A 19,330-nucleotide genomic window follows, 5' to 3' on the forward strand; every position below is an offset into this window, starting at 1 on the left:
ATAACTTCTCCCTCAACGTCAACAAAACGCAGTGGAGAAGGTGAAAAGCTTCAAGTTCCTTGGCATACACATCACAACGATCTGAAATGGTCCATCCACACAGACAGTGTGGTGAAGAAGGCGCAACAGCATCTCTTCAACCTTAGGAGGCTGAAGAAATTTGGCTTGGTCCCTAAAACCCTCACAAAGTTTTACAGATGCACAATTGAGAGCATCCTGTCGGGCTGTATCACCGCCTGGTACGGCAACTGCACTGCCCGCAACCGCAGGACTCTCCAGAGGGTGGTGCGGTCTGCCCAACGCATCACCGGGGGTACACAGCCTGCCCTCCAGCACACCTACAGCACCCGATGTCACAGGAAGGCCAAAAAGATTATCAAGGACATCAACTACCCGAGCCACTGCCTGTTCATCCCGCTACCATCCAGAAGGCGAGGTCAGTACAGGTGCATCAAAGCTGGGACCGAGAGACTGACAACAGCTTCTATCTCAAGGCCATCAGACTGTTAAATAGCCATCACTAGCCGGCTACCACCCGGTTACTCAACCCTGCACCTTAGAGGCTGCTGCCATATATACATAAACATGGAATCACTGGTCACTATAATAATGGAACATTAGTCACTTTAATAATGTTTACATCCTGCCTTACTCAATTCATGTGTATATACTGAATTCTATTCTACTGTATATTAGTCAATCCCACTCCGACATTGTTCGTCCAAATATTTCTATACAGTACCTGTCAAAAGTTTGGACACACCTATTCATTCAAGGTTTTTTCTTTATTTTTACTATTTTCTACATTTTAGAATAATAGTGAAGACATCAAAACTTTGAAATAACACATATGGAATCATGTCATAACTAAAAAAGTGTTAAACAAATCAAAATATTTTTCAACGATGACCCAACACACCTCCAGGCTGTGTAAGGGCTATTTGACCAATATGGAGAGTGATGGAGTGCTGCATCAGATGACCTGGCCTCCAAAATCACCTGACCTTAACCCAATTGAGATGGTTTGGGATTAGTTGGACTGCAGAGTGAAGGAAAAGCAGCCAACAAGTGCTCAGCATATGTGGGAACTCCTTCAAGACTGTGCAAGGTTGTCATCAAGGCAAAGGGTGGCTACTTTGAAGAAACTCAAATATAAAATATATTTTGATTTGTTGAACACTTTTTTGGTTACTACATGATTCCATATGTGTTATTATATAGTTTTGATGTCTTCACTATTATTCTATAGTGTAAACAACCCTAGAATGAGTAGATGTGTTCAAACTTTTGACTGGTACTGTATTTCTTAACTCCTATCTTTTACTTTAGATTTGTGTGCATTGTTGTGAATTGTTAGATATTACTGCACTGTTGGAGCTAGGAACACAAGCATTTTGCTACGCCCGCAATAACATCTGCTAAATATGTGTATGTAACCAATACAATTTGATTTGAAGAAACGTCACTAGTACATAAACCATTACAGGGACTAGCAAGTATGACTACAGAGCATTCTTAGGTCAATATTTACACCCAAAGGATCCAACAGAGTTAATAGGAAATTACATATTGTCCAAACAGAGATTCCCAAAAGATTACTAGGTTACAGATTCACCATTGAAGAATGACTAATTCCTGACAGAATTATAAATGAGTCACTGAGACCACCCCAATAAAACCAGTGAAGCTATTACATTACACATCACTGTTGCCTTGCCAGTTAGTCTTTGTGCAGTGACAGTGAGTGTGTCCCGAGATGAAAAATCAAGATATGAATCCATCTGTGACTACAAAACTGGGCGACCTGGAAGCCTCAACTCAGACAATCTACAAGCTGCCAGTATGCTAGTTTAGACAGAGAGTGATGTCTTTGATATTCTCCTTTAATGATAAGCATGATTACACTCCTCAAAGGGAACCTCATCAAAGCAGATCAGAGCCTAAAGGCATGTCTACAGCAGGGCCTGTGTGTGTGCTACGGCTCTATGGCTACAAGACAAAAAGCACTGAGGAAAACTCATTAGCAACAACCTGTACATATACTACAGCCTGTGAATGGTCTGGGGAACTTGTGGGCTACAAACTGTAGCTGGGCAAGAGCTGGAACTGGGCAACAAGAGCTATAACTGGGCAACAAGAGCTGTAACTGGGCAACAAGAGCTGTAACTGGGCAACAAGAGCTGTAACTGGGCAACAAGAGCTGTAACTGGGCAACAAGAGCTGTAACTGGGCAACAAGAGCTGTAACTGGCCAACAAGAGCTGTAACTGGGCAACAAGAGCTGTAACTGGGCAATAAGAGCTGTATGTGGACAAGAGCAATAACTGGGCAACAACAGCTGTAACTGGGCAACAACAGCTGTAAATGGGCAACAAGAGATGTAACTGGCCAACTAGAGCTGTATGTGGACAATAGTTGTAACTGGGCAACAACAGCTGTAACTGGCCAACTAGAGCTGTAACTGGCCAACTAGAGCTGTATATGGGCAACAACAGCTGTAACTGGGCAACAACAGCTGTAACTGGGCAACAACAGCTGTAACTGGGCAACAACAGCTGTAACTGGGCAACAAGAGCTGTAACTGGCCAACAAGAGCTGTAACTGGGCAACAAGAGATGTAACTGGCCAACTAGAGCTGTATGTGGACAAGAACAGTAACTGGGCAACAACAGCTGTAACTGGCCAACTAGAGCTGTAACTGGCCAACAAGAGCTGTAACTTGCCAACAAGAGCTGTAACTGGCCAACTAGAGCTGTAACTGGCCAACAAGAGCTGTAACTGGCCAACAAGAGCTGTAACTGGCCAACAAGAGCTGTAACTGGCCAACAAGAGCTGTAACTGGCCAACAAGAGATCTATGTGGACAAGAGCAGTAATTGGGCAACAACAGCTGTAACTGGGCAACAACAGCTGTATCTGGGCAACAACAGCTGTAACTGGCCAACAACAGCTGTAACTGGCCAACTAGAGCTGTAACTGGCCAACTAGAGCTGTATGAGGACAAGAGGAGTAATTGGGCAACAACAGCTGTAACTGGCCAACAAGAGCTGTAACTGGCCAACTAGAGCTGTAACTGGCCAACTAGAGCTGTAACTGGCCAACTAGAGCTGTATGAGGACAAGAGCAGTAACTGGGCAACAACAGCTGTAACTGGCCAACAACAGCTGTAACTGGCCAACTAGAGCTGTAACTGGCCAACTAGAGCTGTATGAGGACAAGAGCAGTAATTGGGCCACAACAGCTGTAACTGGCCAACAACAGCTGTAACTGGCCAACTAGAGCTGTAACTGGCCAACTAGAGCTGTAACTGGCCAACTAGAGCTGTATGAGGACAAGAGCAGTAATTGGGCAACAACAGCTGTAACTGGCCAACAACAGCTGTAACTGGCCAACTAGAGCTGTAACTGGCCAACTAGAGCTGTAACTGGCCAACTAGAGCTGTATGTGGACAAGAGCAGTAACTGGGCAACAACAGCTGTAACTGGGAAACAAGAGCTGTCATTCCATGAAATCTGAAATGATATCACATGTGTTCAGCCCAAAGACAAACTACTTATTCCATATTTATGGGGACTATCAAGAGACTTGTAGCACAGACTGTCAAAACCCCAAGAGCTCTCCTGTGGATGAAATAAAGAAGATAATAGCAGGACAGCTGCAGAGTGTGTGCTTGCAGTACACAATCACTCAAAAACAACATGTAGATGGAAGCACAAAAATATCAAGAGAGATACACAGCAGGGGACCCAGTGCACAGTAGCATGGGAGGAAACAGCATCAGCTACCAACATACATCAAGACAACTCAGAGGGGAAAAAGCCTCTACCAGTCTTTGAAAACTTGTAGACCATATCACAGAACACACATTAACACTTGACAGACAACGCCTTCTGAGTGAGAGACTCAACTGCGCTGCAGTAGCAGCAGATCTGACCCATGCCAGACCTGAGCAAAGACAGGGAGACTATGAGTAGACTTACGATTTTGAAGTCTTTGTGGCTGCACTCCTGGCCTTGGTATCGGCAGTAGAGCATCATCTCCTTAAGGTCGTGGCCCACCCTCTCGGTGAACTCACGCATGCTGAAGGGCTTGGGCCTGTAGGCGGTGAAGTTGGCCTTGTCTGTGAGGAAGGCCAGGACGTGGGGCTCGGCCAGCTGGGGCTCAGGGATCCTCAGGTGGACGTCCAGCAGGGCCAGCAGCTCCCCAGCGTGGTACAGGTCATTGCGGGACAGGCGGCTGAAGCGGTAGGCGTTGAGGTTGCACACGGTGACGGCAGGGAACACCAAGCTGCCCGACATCACGGCATCCACGCTCGTCACATGGGGGTAGGAAAGGAAGTAGGCCAGGCGCTCGGCACTCTCCAGGGCCAGGAGGCCCAGGCAGGCCAGCAGAGCGGCGGCCCAGAGCAGGCGGCGAGGTGTTGGCCGGCCGTAGGGGAAGATGAAGCGCAGGCCGTGGAGCGTGCTGGTGTGGGAGAAGGCCTGCCAGGAGGACGGGTGCAGACTGGAGCTCTCATGGCTCCCCTCACTGCCACAACTCTCCTTTAGGTCCATCATGACCCCTCCGGTCCCACAGCCAAGGACGCCCCAATACACAGACACCTACAGAGACACGCACACATACATAGAGAGAGAGAAAGAATGAGAGAGAGAGAGAGAGACAATGCAATGAGAGCCCTGAACTACCCCCTAGAATAGGAACACATAATCACACGTTCAGTTCACACAGAGAAAGAGAGAAAGGGGAGAGGGGGAGTGTCCCAAACATACACACCTGCAGCACAGAAAGAGTGACAAACAGAGACACAGAGCAAAATAAAGCAACCCAGAGAATCAAGCCAAAGACAGACCTACAGACAGAGAGAGAGGAAGAGCACATGAGGCAGAGATCTTCACAACCCCCAAGTCCTTACTCCAGATAGAAAAGAGAGAGCGTGAAGAATAGAGAGAATAGGGCATCCCTTCCTTCCGTGCCTCCACTCTTTCTCTGTCCCTAGTTACTCTGGATGCCAGCCTCTCTGTGCCTGAAACCCCCCTCCACTCCTCCAACATCCCCCCGCCCTCTCTCCTTCTCTCAGCGACCGTTTTCGTTGTCAGGATCCCAGAGGTAAGTCCACTGTGACACAGAGTGAGAGAGTCATTTAAGCCATGAGCCAATCAAAGCCGCCTCTGTGTATTCAGTGTCCCCACTTCACACACACACACACACACACACACACACACACACACACACACACACACACACACACACACACACACACACACACACACACACACACACACAACTCTCTGGATCTCCCTGTGCGACTAATGACAAGTCTAAGCACCTCTTGTTCAGTCTAGCGAGATGACATCCAGCCTGTGTGTGAGTGTGTGTGAGTCTGAGAGTGTGTGTGCACGTGAGAGAGAAAGGGAGAGAAGGGGAGAGAGAGGGGGAAGGGAGGGATGGAGATAGAGCCACTGATGATCAGCGCCGCCAGTTTGTCGCGCATGCCGATCCAAACTCCTCCCGTTCTCCTCTGGCCAGACGCATCCGCTGATTCCGCTCTCCCTCCTCTTCCCAGCTCATCCATGGAGCCAGTGAAGAACAGTGGAGCCAGAAGAGACGCACAAGCTTACACACGCTCGCGCAGAGAGAGAGAGAGAGAGAGAGAGAGAGAGAGAGAGAGAGAGAGAGAGAGAGAGGATAGAGCACACACAAACACACTCCTCCTCTCCACAGTGAAGTCTCTTATTGAATCTGCTTCTGTTTTTCTTTCCCTCTTGCTCTCATTTTTCTTTTCCGCCCGCCTGTTTTCATATTCCCCATCTCACCACTAACCGACTGACGGATGGATGCAGGACGCAGATTGTCAGGGAGACGGATGGTTAGAGAAAGGTGGAGGAGAGAGATCACGCATGAGGAGTGGTGGAGAGGGATGGAGAGAGACAGAAGGAGGGGGGGTTGGCAAGGAGAGGGGAAGCAAGAGAAAGAGAGAAAGTCTTCACTCCCCCACTGATAACAAACACTGCATTTTGTGCCCAGCAGGCAAGGATTGCACAGAGATATCACACACAGAGAGAAGTATGCAGAGACATAACCCCAAATGTGTGTGTTCTGTGTATCCCTGTGTTTGTGTGTTAGCGTGAGTGAGATATATCACAAAGAGTCTGTATGAGAGAACTTGTGTGTTGAAGCTACATTTGACCCAGAGATATGTAACAGTGTGTGTCGGTAGAGGGGGTGGCAGGGGTATAGTGTGGAGAGAGCAGGGCTGCATGTGCCAAGTAATACAAGGAGACAAGGGGAGACCGAGGGGGACTGAGAAGAGAAATGAGTGTGGCTATGTGTGCAAAAAGAGAAGAAGAGCATAGTAAATGGAGATGGCTACAAATTTGATGAAATAGAAACAGACATGGAGTTAGGTGCTTTGGAGTGGTGAGAGCATGTACATGGCTAGCCAATAAGAAGATAATTATAAACTGGTTGGTTCGAGCCCTGAATGCTGATTGGCTGACAGACGTGGTATATCAGACCATATACCACGGGTATGACAAAACAGTTGTTTTTACTGCTCTAATTACGTTGGAAACCAGTTTATAATAGCAATAAGGCACCTCAAGTTTCTTTTGTATATGGCCAATATACCACGGCTAAGGGCTGTATCCAGGCACGCCACGTTGTGTCGTGAATAAGAACAGCCCTAGGCGTGGTATATTGGCCATATATCACACCCCCTCAGGCCTTATTTCTTAAATATATGCCGGTTCCAGGCATAAGCAACATAAGCAGGTTTTGGGAACTCAATTGGTGTCTCAACTTACTGTTGAGAATTAGAATAGTAAAAGCTTGAAACTTGGTTGTGCATCATCAGTTTGTCTCTTGTTTTGTCAGTCACTGACAGTCACACAATTAGCAACGTGAGCTAACAATTTTCACATGTTAATGTCCAGAGTGACTTACAGTTAGTGCATTCACATTAAGATAGCTAGGTGGGACAACCACATATCACAGTCATAGTAAGTAGTAGCTGTCAGCAAAGTCAGAGCTTGTAAGGGGGGAAGTCAAGTGCGAGTGTTAGTTCATGAAAGTTTTTGTTGTTGTTGTTGATGTTTTGGGAAGATGGGCCGGGAATCTGCTGTCCTAGCTTCAGGGGGGAGCTGGTTCCACTATTGGGGTGCCAGGACAGAGGGGAGCTTGGACTGGGCTGAGTGGGAGCTGCCCTCTCACCGAAGAGACCAGTGGTGACAGAACAGAGTACACGGGTTGGAGTGTAGGGTTTGAGCATAGCCTGAAGGTAGGGAGGGGCATTTACTCTAGTTGCTCCATAGGCAAGTACCATGGTCTTCAAATGGAAGCTTCATATGGAAGCCAGTGGAGAGTGTGAAGGAACAGGGTGACATGGGAGAACTTTTTAGATTGGTAAGTCTAGCCAGTTATCATGTCCAAATACCAACCGGGCACGCATTCCCAGGGGCCTTGACCTCCAGGGGACCCCCATTGATTTTGTTAGTCACGTTCACTCAGATATCATTAACATGGCATAAGTCATGGCTGAAAACATTTCTCTCCGCCCCATGGCAAAATGTGTAGGACTGCAGAAAACTTGCATTAAAACGGCAACATTTTCTCTAGCCCCCATAGCAAAATGTGTAGAATTACAGGAAATGTACTTTAAAACATACATTTCTCTCTCCACCATCAAGAGGGGGGCAACTGAAATGTTTTGCGTTGGGGGCCCAACCAAATCTTGCTTAGGGCCCCAGAATGCAATGTAACATTCACAGTTTTAATATCTCAATTTTCCTGTTGCCCTCCCAATAAACTAACTAGCCTACTGCTTACATGATCACTATATGGGTGGACAAGGAAGCATTCAATTATCTTTATCTAGAAATCAATAGTCTGTTTAAACATAGGCTAGGCTATAAAATGTGAGAGAGCATGGCAAAACTGGCCAACCCCTGAATGCTACAGCAGCAGCATTGTTTGTGAACAATGTGGTTGGCGCCAGAGCTAATTTTGACCAATGGGTAGGCAATTCAGATATCCATTGGCTGTAGGCCAGACTTTTGCTCTTCATTTCTGAACAGAAAAATGAGGACTTGCCTGCAGACCACCCAAGGCCTGAATTAGCCTAGGTTGACTAGATTTGGTTTGTAAATCTGGGAATGAGGCAGCAGTCATTTAGACAGAGATATTAGAGACACACTTAGCAACTTTGCATCCCTCTTTCTTTTTAAACCCAACATCGTTTTTTTATATACATTCATCGTCAACTGTGGGACCACCACGGTTGAGGCATGTAAAGTAGATATGTCGGCTCAAGCTCTGTAGGCCTATGCAGCGAAAGTGGTTTGGCGCATGGCAAATGATGGGTTTACACACCTGAACCAAAAATGACAGGGGCAGTTACTGTAGTCATAATCTTTGCCTGAACAGAGCATCCTTGAACAACACAACTTGCATGCCTGTGTGATTCATTCTCTTTTATGGTAAGTTTGAGTTATATTATCCATATAATAGGCTACCGCAAGGACTTTTTATGCCTATTCGCTACAGATACCTGGAAGATTGACCTACCTTTGCGCTAGGGGTCTGTGTCAGTAACCACGTTTCCATCCAACCATTTCATGCGGATGAATTACCTGACATTTGATGGAAACATGACATTCCAGTACAATTTTAGAAATGCCAACAGACAATGTTCGTTCATGTTGGGATCTTTTTGTGTCAGTAAAATTAATTATGCGAATAATGTCGGTGGAAGCGCCTTTATGAGCAAATATTGATAGAATAACTATCATATCGAAGTAAACTTAGAGTCAAGTGATGATACACTATATATACAAAAGTATGTGGACACCCCTTAAATGAGTGGATTCGGCTATTTCAGCCACACCGTTGCTGAAAGGTGTATATAATCGAGCACACAGCCATGCAATCTCCATAGACAAACATTAGCAGTAGAATGGCCTTACTGAAGAGCTCAGTGGCTTTCAACGTGGCACCGTCATAGGACGCTACCTTTCCAACAAGTCCGTTCATCACATTTCTGCCCTGCTAGAGCTGCTCCTGTCAACTGTAAGTGCTGTTATTGTGAAGTGGAAAAGGAGCAACAACGGCTCAGCTGCAAAGTGATAGACCACACAACCTCAAAGAACAAGACCGCCGAGTGCTGAAGCGCATAAAAATCGTCTGTCCTCGGTTGCAACACTCACTACCGAGCTCCAAACTGCCTCTGGAAGCAACATCAGCACAATAACTGTTCATAAAATGGGTTTCCATTGCCGAGCAGCCGCACACAAGCCTAAGATCACCATACACATGCCAAGCGTCGGCTGGAGAGGAGTAAAGCTCACCACAATTGGACTCTGGAGCAGTGGAAACGCGTTCTCTAGAGTGATGAATAACGCTTCACCATCTGGCAGTCCAAAACACGAATCTGGGTTTGTCGGATGGAAGGACAACACTACCTGCCCGAATGCATAGTGCCAACTGTAAAGTTTGGTGGAGGAGGAATAATGGTCTGGGGCTGTTTTTCATGGTTTGGTCTAGGCCCCTTAGTTCCAGTGAAGGGAAATCTTAACGCTACAGCATACAATGACATTCTAGACGATTCTGTGCTTCCAACTTTGTGGCAACAGTTTGGGGAAGGCCATATCCTGTTTCAGCATGACAATTCCCCCGTGCATAAAGCAAAACGGTTTGTCAACATCGGTGTGGAAGAACTTGACTGGCCTGCACAGAGCCCTGACCTCAACCCCATCGAACAGCTTTGGGATGAATTGGAACTCCGACTGCGAGCCAGGCCTAATCGCCCAACGTCAGTGCCCGACCTCACTAATTCTGTTGTGGCTGAATGGAAGCAAGTCCCCGCAGCAGTGTTCCAGCTGATGAAACTGTGGGTTTGCACAACTGAAGAACTTCTGCACCAACTGTCAGAAACCGTCTCAGGGAAGCTCATCTGCATGCTCGTCATCCTCACCAGGGTCTTGACCTGACTGCAGTTTGGCGTCGTAACCGACTTCAGTGAGCAGATGCTCACCTTCGATGGCCACTGGCACGCTGGAGAAGTGTGCTCTACACAGATGAATCCCGGTTAACTGTACCGGGCAGATGGCAGACATGTGGGCGAGCAGTTTGCTGATGTCAGTGTTGTGAACAGAGTGCAGCATGGTTGCGGTGGGGTTATGGTATGGGTAGGCATAAGCTATGGACAAGCAACACAATTGCATTTTATTGATGGCAATTTGACGTGATGAGATCCTGAGGCCCATTGTCGTGCTGCCATTCATCCACCGCCATCACCTCATGTTTCAGCATGATAATGCACGGCCTCTTGTCGCAAGGATCTGTACACAATTATTGGAATCTGAAAATGTCCCAGTTCTTCCATAGCCTGCATACTCACCAGACATGTCACCCATTGAGCATGTGTGGGGTGCTCTGGATCAACGTGTACGACGGCGTGTTCCAGTTCACACCAATATCCAGAAACTCCACACAGCCATTAAAGAGGAGTGGGACAACATTTCCCAAGCCACAATCAACAACCTGATCAACTCTATGTGAAGGAGATGTGTCACGTTGCATGAGGCAAATGATGGCCACACCAGACACTGACTGGTTTTCTGATCCACACCCCTACCTTTTTTTAAAGGTATCTGTGACCAACAGATGCATATCTGTATTCCCAGTCATGTGAAATCCATAGATTAGAGCCTAATTTATTTACTTCAATTGACTGATTTCTTTATATGAACTGAAACTCAGTAAAATATTTGAGATGATTGAATGTTGCATTTATATTTTTGTTCAGTGTAAAAATTAAAGTCTGTGAGCACTTGTGATACACACACTGCCTGACACACTGACACAAATATCAGTGGCGAACTGGCCATCTGGAATTTCAGGCAAATGCCAGTTGGGCTGGTCCATATATAGCCAATGGGCCTGTTTAACTGCGCAAAATGATCATTCTCTTGCTAATACTGGGGGCCTCAAGGGAAAAAATGGTCCGGTGTGTTAATGCCAAGGCCAATTTCTGGTCCCAGTCCTCCCCTGTATCAGTCAATCACATTTCTCTCAAATGAAATTTGCAGTGGTCCCAAACAGCTGTGGGGTTGCTGGCTCCTTAACGACTTAATTACGCAAATCTCCCCTTTCCCATTGAAGTAATGAGCATAGTTTTACAGGGATTAGCCGTCTCCTGGGTTGGAGATAAGTCTTTATTATTTACCACCTTTTCTGTACTTAGCAAATGCTATCCATCTTGAGTGGATTCATTTTTCTCCATTTAGCCAACTACAAGGGATATTCTAGAGGATGCAGCAGCAGTTTCCTTACCCAAAGTCATATACTAATGCAATTACATAAAACTAACCACTCAGCCAGGATATTGTAGTCTTCCTACAGTATGCATTGTTAAATTTGCACTGCATAATGCCATTAATTTCATCCTCTTGCAGCTGTCTAACTCCTCACACTGGAAAGCGTTGACATCTACCTGAGGGTGTTCATAACCTGCCAATTTAGTGATGAAAATATATTAAAAAGTTACTATCACACTATAATTTCACTCCAAGTATCAATGTATTAATTTATTTGCTAGGTTGCGTTAGCTAGAACTAGTCGGCTGTACCGGCGCTAAAACTTCTGTATTTTTCATCCTATAGCTTGTTCTCCATCTTCTTTTTAATGAGTGAGCCATCATGTTTCAGCACTTTTATTCCATGACTGATCAACACTTTTCTCATGGCTCTCTCTCATCTCTCTGCAGCAGACGTGGCAATATGTTTAGAACATCGAATCGCAATATCAAATCACAATATATATATAGAGAGAATTGTGTGAATCGCAATATATATCGTATCGGGAGGTCCCTGGCACTTCTAAGCCCTACCTGCCATGGAATGCGAAATACTCTGTCATCCATTTTCACTCAGAAGTCAGTGGATAAGTCCCTAAACCTCTGAGTTATGTTATTAATGTGAATCACAATCATGATGAGTCACCCTGCAAATTATAGAAAGGTAACTTCCTTTTCCACCAGAGATAAAAGGCCTCCTCTATCCCATGGTTCGAGTGAAAAGAAGACCACAGAGGAGAGTATTGTGTTGACATTTTATCAAATAATTAATGAAAGAGTCCCTGATACGCTTGTGGAGATTGAACAAGTAAGTTAATTACTCTTTCATAACATAATGGCTTATGAAAAATAATAAGCTCTTAGTAGAAGATAATTAGGGAGTATTGAACATGAGGAGTGTGAGGGAGTAGGAGAGTGGCACTGGTTCATTACTACAGCAGGGTTGGAGTGATGAAGTTAAAGGGCGGATGTTTCAGCCAATGATAGATAGAGATATATCTCTCTCTATATTACATACACAGTGCATTCGGAAAGTATTCAGACCCCTTGACTTTTTCCACATTTTGTTATGTTACAGCCTTATTCTAAAATAGTTAAAATATTTTTTTCCCCCCCATCAATCTACACACAATACCACATAATGACAAAGTAAAATCTGAAATATCACATTAGTACTTTGTTGAAGCACCTTTGGCAGCGATTACAGCCTCGAGTCTTCTTGGCACACCTGTATTTGGGGAGTTTCTCCCATTCTCTCTGCAGATCCTCTCAAGCACTTTCAGGTTGGATGGGGAGTGTCGCTGCACAGCTATTTTCAGGTCTCTCCAGAGATATTCGATCAGGTTCAAGTCCTGGCTCTGGCTGGGCCACTCAAGGACGTTCAGAGACTTGTCCCGAAGCCAATCCTGCATTGTCTTGGCTGCGTGCTTAGGGTCGTTGTCCTGAGGTCCTGAGCAGGTTTTCATTAAGGATCTCTTTACTTTTCTCCGTTCATCCTACCCTCAATCCTGACTAGCCTCCCAGTCCCTGCTACTTAAAAACATCCCCACAGCATGATGCTGCCACCATCATGCTTCACCGTAAGTATGGTGCCAGGTTTCCTCCAGACGTGACGCTTGGCATTCAGGCCAAAGAGTTCAATCTTGGTTTCATCAGACCAGATAATCTTGTTTCTCATGGTCTGAGAGCCTTTAGGTGTCCAAGCGGGCTGTCATGTGCCTTTTACTGAGGAGTGGCTTCCATCTGGCCACTCTACCATAAAGGTCTGATTGTTCGAGTGCTGCATTGCTGGTTGTCCTTCTGGAAGGTTCTCCCATCTCCACAGAGGAACTCTGGAGCTCTGTCAGAGTGACAATCGGGTTCTTGGTCACCTCCCTGTCTTGGTGGTTCCAAACTTCTTCCATTTAAGAATGATGGAAGTCACTGTGTTCTTGGGGACCTTCAATGCTGCAGAAATGTTTTGGTACCCTTCCCCAGATCTGTGCTTCGACACAATCCTTTCTCAGAGGTCAACGGACAATTCCTTTGACCTCATGGCTTGGTTTTGCTCTGACATGCACTGTCAACTGTGGAATCTTATAAAAGACAGGTGTGTACCTTTCCAAATCATGTCCAATCAATTGAATTTGCCACAGGTGGTCTCCAATTAAGTTGTAGAAACATCAAGGGGTCTGAATACTTATGTAAATAAGGTATTTCAGTTTCAATTTGCAAACACTTCTAAAAACCTGTTTACACTTTGTCATTATGGGGTATTGTGTGTAGATTGATGCGGGGGTGGGGGGAAAGAATTTAACACATTTTAGAACAAGGCTGTTTGAATACTTTCCGAATGCACGGAACAAAAAAAACGCAACATGTCAAGTGTTGGTCCCATATTACATAAGCTTAAATAAAAGAACCCAGAAATGTTCCATATGTACAAAAAGCTTATTTTTCTGAAATTTTGTGCACAAATTTGTTAATATCCATGTTAGTGAGCATTTCTCCTTTGCCAAAATAATCCATCCACCTGACAGGTATGGCATATCAAGAAGCTGATTAAACAGCATGATCATTACACAGGTGAACCTTGTGCTGGGGACAATAAAAGGCCACTAAAAATGTGCAGCTTTGTCACACAATACATTGCCAAAGATGTCTCAGGTTGACAGAGCGCGCAACTGACATGCTGAATGCAGGAATGCCAACCAGAGCTGTTGCCAGATAATTCAAAGTTGATTTCTCTACCATAAGCCACCACCTACATCGTTTTAGAGAATTTAGCAGTACGTCAACTTCGTCCTCACAACCGCAGACCACATGTAACCATGCCAGCACAGTACCTCCACATCCGGCTTCTTCAGCTGCAGATTCATCTGAGACCATCCACCCGGACAGCTGATGAAACTGAGGAGTATTTCTGTCTGCAGTAAAGCCCTTTTGTGGGAAAAACCCATTATAATTGGCTGGATCTGGTTCCCCAGTGGGTGGGCCTACGCCCTCCCAGGCCCACCCATGGTTGCGCCACTGCCCAGTCATGTGAAATCCATAGATTAGGGGCTAACGAAATTATTTAAATTGACTGATTTTCTTATATGAACTGTAACTCAGTTGTTGCGCTTATACTTTTGTTCAGTATATACACTACCATTCAAAAGTTTGGGGTCACTTAGAAATGTCCTTGTCTTTGAAAGAAAAGCACATTTTTTGTCCATTAAAATAACATCAAATTGATCAGAAATACAATGTAGAAGACATTGTTAATGTTGTAAATGACTATTGTAGCTGGAAACGGCTGATTTTTTATGGAATATCTACATAGGTGTACAGAGGCCCATTATCAGCAACCATCACTCCTGTGTTCCAATGGCACGTTGTGTTAGCTAATCCAAGTTTATCATTTTAAAAGGCTAATTGATCATTAAAAAACCCTTTTGCAATTATGTTAGCACAGCTGAAAACTGTTGTCGTGATTAAAGAAGCAATACAACTGTCCTTCTTTAGACTAGTTGAGTATCTGGAGCATCAGTATTTGTGGGTTCGATTACAGGCTCAAAATGGCTAGAAACAAATAACTTTATTCTGTTGTTCTGAGAAATGAAGGTTATTCAAATCAAATTGTATTAGTCACATGCGCCGAATACAGGTGTAGACCTTACAGTGAAATGCTTACTCACAAGCCCCTAATCAACAATGCAGTTTAAAAAAATACAGACAAGAATAAGTAATAAAAGTAACAAGTAATTAAGTGCAGTAGTAAAATAACAATAGTGAGACTATATACAGGGGGGTACCGGTACAGAGTCAATGTGCAGGGACACCGGTTAGTCAAGGTAATATGTACATGTGGGTAGAGCTATTAAAGTGAATATGCATAGATGTTAACAACAGAGAGTAGCAGCAATGTAAAAGAGGGGGAGGGGGGGGGGGGGGGCAATGCAAATAGTCTGGGTAGCCATTTGATTAGATGTTCAGGAGTCTTATGGCTTGGGGATAGCAGCTGTTTAGAAGCCTCTTGGACCTAGACTTGGCGCTCCGGTACAGCTTGCCATGCGGTAGCAGAGAGAACAGTCTATGACTAAGGTGGCTGGAGTCTGACAATTGTTAGGGCCTTCCTCTGACACCGCCTGGTATGGAGGTCCTGGGTGGCAGGAAGTTTGGCCCAGTGATGTACTGGGCCGTTCGCACCACCCTCTGTAGTGCCTTGCGGTCGGAGGCCGAGCAGTTACAATACCAGGCAGTGATGCAACCCGTCAGGATGCTCTATATGGTGCAGCTGTAGAACCTTTTGAGGATCTGAGGACCCATGCCAAATCTTTTCAGTCTCCTGAGGGGGAATAGGTTTTGTCATGCCCCCTTCACGACTGCCTTGGTGTGCTTGGACCATGTCAGTTTGTTGGTGATGTGGACGCTAAGGAACTTGAAGCTCTCAACCTGCTCCACTACAGCCCCGTCGATGAGAATGGGGGCGTGCTCGGTCCTCTTTTTCCTGTAGTCCACAATCATCCCCTTTGTCTTGATCACATTGAGGGAGAAGTTGTTGTCCTGGCACCACACGGCCAGGTCTCTGACCTCTCTATAGGCTGTCTCATCGTTGTCGGTGATCAGGCCTACCACTGTTGTGTCATCGGCAAATTTAATGATGGTGTTGGAGTCGTGCCTGGCCGTGCAGTCATCAGTGAACAGGGAATACAGGAGGGAACTGAGCACGCACCCGGGTTGAGGATCAGCGTGGCGGATGTGTTGTTACCTACCCTTACCACCTGGGGGCGGCCCGTCAGGAAGTCCAGGATCCAGTTGCAGAGGGAGGTGTTCAGTCCCAGGGTCCTTAGCTTGTTGATGAGCTTTGAGAGCACTATGGTGTTAAACGCTGAGCTGTAGTCAATGAATAGCATTCTCACATGGGTGCTGGAAAGGGCAGTGTGGAGTGCAATAGACATTGCATCATCTGTGGATCTGTTGGGGCGGTATGCAAATTGGAGTGGGTCTAGGGTTTCTGGGATAATGGTGTTGATGTGAGCCATGTCCAGCCTTTCAAAGAACTTCATGGCTACAGACGTGAGTGCTACGGGTCGGTAGTCATTTAGGCTGGTTACCTTAATGTTCTTGGGCACAGGCACTATGCTGGTCTGCTTAAAACATGTTGGCATTACAGACTCGGACAGGGAGAGAGGTTAAAAATGTCAATGAAGACACTTGCCAGTTGGTCAGCGCATGCTCGCAGTACACGCCTTGGTAATCCGTCTGGCCCTGCGGCCTTGTGAATGTTGACTTTTTTAAAGGTCTTACATCGGTTGCGGAGAGCATGATCACACAGTCTCCCGGAACAGCTGGTGCTACCATGCATGTTTCAGTGTTATTTGCCTCGAAGCGAGCATAAGTAGCTTAGCTTGTCTGGTAGACTCGTGTCACTGGGCAGCTCACGCCTCTGCTTCCCTTTGTAGTCTGTAATAGTTTGCAAGTCCTGCCACATCCGTCAAACGCCAGAGCCGGTGTAGTACGATTCGATCTTAGTCCCCTATTGACGCTTTGCTTGTTTGATGGTTCGTCGGAGGGCATAGCGGGATTTCTTATAAGCTTCCAGGTTTGAGTCCCACTCCTTGAAAGCAGCAGCTCTAGCCTTTAGCTCAGTGCGGATGCTGCCTGTAATCCATGGCTTCTGGTTGGGGTATGTATGTACGGTCACTGTGGGGCCAACGTTACCGATGCACTTATTGATGAAGCCAATGACTGATGTGGTGTACTCCTCAATGCCATCGGAGGAATCCCGGAACATATTCCAGTCTGTGCTAACAAAACAGTCCTGTAGCTTAGCATCTGCTTCATCTGACCACTTTTTTATTGATCTAGTCACTGGTGCTTTCATTTTTGGTTGTAAGCAGGAATCAGGAGGATAGAATTATGGTCAGATTTGCCAAATGGAGGGCGAGGGAGAGCTTTGTATGCGTCTCTGTGTGTGGAGTAGAGCTGGTCCAGAATTCTTTTCTCCTCTGGTTGCACATTTAACATGCTGATAGAAATTTGGTAAAACGGATTTAAGTTACCCTGCATTAATGTCCCCGGCTACTAGGAGCGCCACCTCTGGGTGAGCGTTTTCCTGTTTGCTTATGGTGGATTACAGCTCATTCAATGCTGTCTTAGTGCCAGCCTCTGACTGTGGTGGTACGTAAACAGCTACGGTAGTGTGTTCTACAGCTTATCATAAGATTCTCGAGCTTTTGCTCGCCTGAGTTAGAGTCTTCCTTAGATATCGTGCACCAGCTGTTATTTACAAAAATACATAGTCCGCCGCCCCTTGTCTTACCAGACGCCACTGTTCTATCCTGCCGGTACAGCGTATAACCAGCCAGCTGTATGTTGACAGTGTCATCGTTCAGCCATGACTCCGTGAAGCATAAGATACTATAGTTTTTAATGTCCCGTTGGTTGTTTAATCTTCTGCGTAGGTCATCGATTTAATTCTCCAAAGATTGCACGTTTGCTAGCAGAATGGAAGGAAGTGGGGGTTTATTCGATCGCCTACGAATTCTCAGAAGGGAGCCCGCCCTTCGGCCCCTTTTTCTCCACCTCCTCTTCACGCAAATCACAGGGATCTGGGCCTGTTCCCGAGGAAGCAGTATATCCTTCGCGTCAGGCTCGTCAGACTGGTGAACGAAAAAAAAGTATTCTGCTAGTCAGTGGTGAGTAATCGCAGTCCTGATGTCTAGAAATTATTTTAGGTTATAAGAGACGTTAGTGGCGACATTATGTACAAAATAAGTCGAAAAATAAGTTAAACGACGCAAATAAATGATGGTGACACGTAAAACTTCTGCCTTCCTCACATTTTCCATGTGAGAAATTGCCAAAAAACTGAAGATCTCGTACAATGCTGTTCACAGAACAGCACAAACTGGCTCTAAACAGAATAGAAAGAGGAGTGGGAGGCCCCGGTGCACAACTGAGCAAGAGGACAAGTGCATTAGAGTGTCTAGTTTGAGAAACAGATGCCTCACAAGTCCTCAACTGGCAGCTTCATTAAATAGTACCCACAAAACACCAATCTCAACGTCAACAGTGAAGAGGCGACTCCGGGATGCTGGCCTTCTAGGCAGAGTTGCAAAGAAAAAGCCATATCTCAGACTGGCCAATAAAAAGAAAAGATTAAGATGGGCAAAAGAACACAGACACTGGACAGAGGAAGATTGGCCATAACACTTTTTCCCAGACAAATCTAAGTTTGAGGTGTTCGGATCAAAGAAGAACATTCGTGAGAAACAGAAAAAATTTAAAGATGCTGGAGGCGTGCTTGACGCCATCTGTCAAGCACAGTGGAGGCAATGTGATGGTCTGGGGGTGCTTTGGTGGTGGTAAAGTGGGATATTTGTACAGAGTAAAAGGGACCTTGAAGAAGGAAGGCTATCACTCCATTTTCCAACACCATGCCAACAGGACAATGAGCCAAAGCACAGCTCCAAACTATGCAAGAACTATTTAGGGAAGAAGCAGTCAGCTGATATTCTGTCTATAATGGAGCGGCCAGCACTGTCACCAGATCTCAGCGCTATGGAGCTGTTGTGGGAGCAGCTTGACCGTATGGTACGTAAGAAGTGCCCATCAAGCCAATCCAACTTGTGGGAGGTGCTTCAGGAAGCATGGGGTGAAGTCACTTAAGATTACCTCAACAAATTGGCAACAAGAATGCCAAAGGTCTGCAAGGCTGTAAATGGAGGAGCCTTTGACGAAAGCAAAGTTGGAAGGACACATTATTATTTCAATAAAAAATACATTATTTATAACCTTGTCAATATCTTGGACTATATTTCCTATTCATTTTGCAACTCATTTCATGTATGTTTTCATGGAAAACAAGGACATTTCTAAGGGACCCCAAACTTTTGAACGGCAGTATGTACACACACATCTGGTTTCAGCATGGGAATACAAAGTACAGCACTGGACCTGAGCCGGCTAGACCCACCTTGTTACACCTATATATAATTGGAACATGTGCAGACGAC

The 19,330-nt window shown here is 45.6% G+C and overlaps 1 protein-coding gene across 1 annotated transcript in view; it reads right to left on the reverse strand.

The window, feature by feature from the left end:
- The window catches only part of LOC106606842 (acid-sensing ion channel 2), a 469,551-nt gene extending 463,889 nt beyond the window's left edge, over nt 1-5,662 (reverse strand). Inside the window, exons 1-2 of the mRNA XM_045720107.2 lie at nt 5,325-5,662; nt 3,979-4,599 (exon numbers count right to left, since the gene is read on the reverse strand). Of these exons, the coding sequence (XP_045576063.1) occupies nt 3,979-4,554 (576 nt within the window). The 5' untranslated portion in view covers nt 4,555-4,599; nt 5,325-5,662. The remainder of the gene's footprint in view (nt 1-3,978; nt 4,600-5,324) is intronic.
- Nucleotides 5,663-19,330: the final 13,668 nt, after the last annotated feature.

The sequence above is a fragment of the Salmo salar genome, chromosome 06, assembly GCF_965601325.2.
Source record: "Salmo salar chromosome 06, fSalSal1, whole genome shotgun sequence".
NCBI classification, from domain to species: domain Eukaryota; kingdom Metazoa; phylum Chordata; class Actinopteri; order Salmoniformes; family Salmonidae; genus Salmo; species Salmo salar.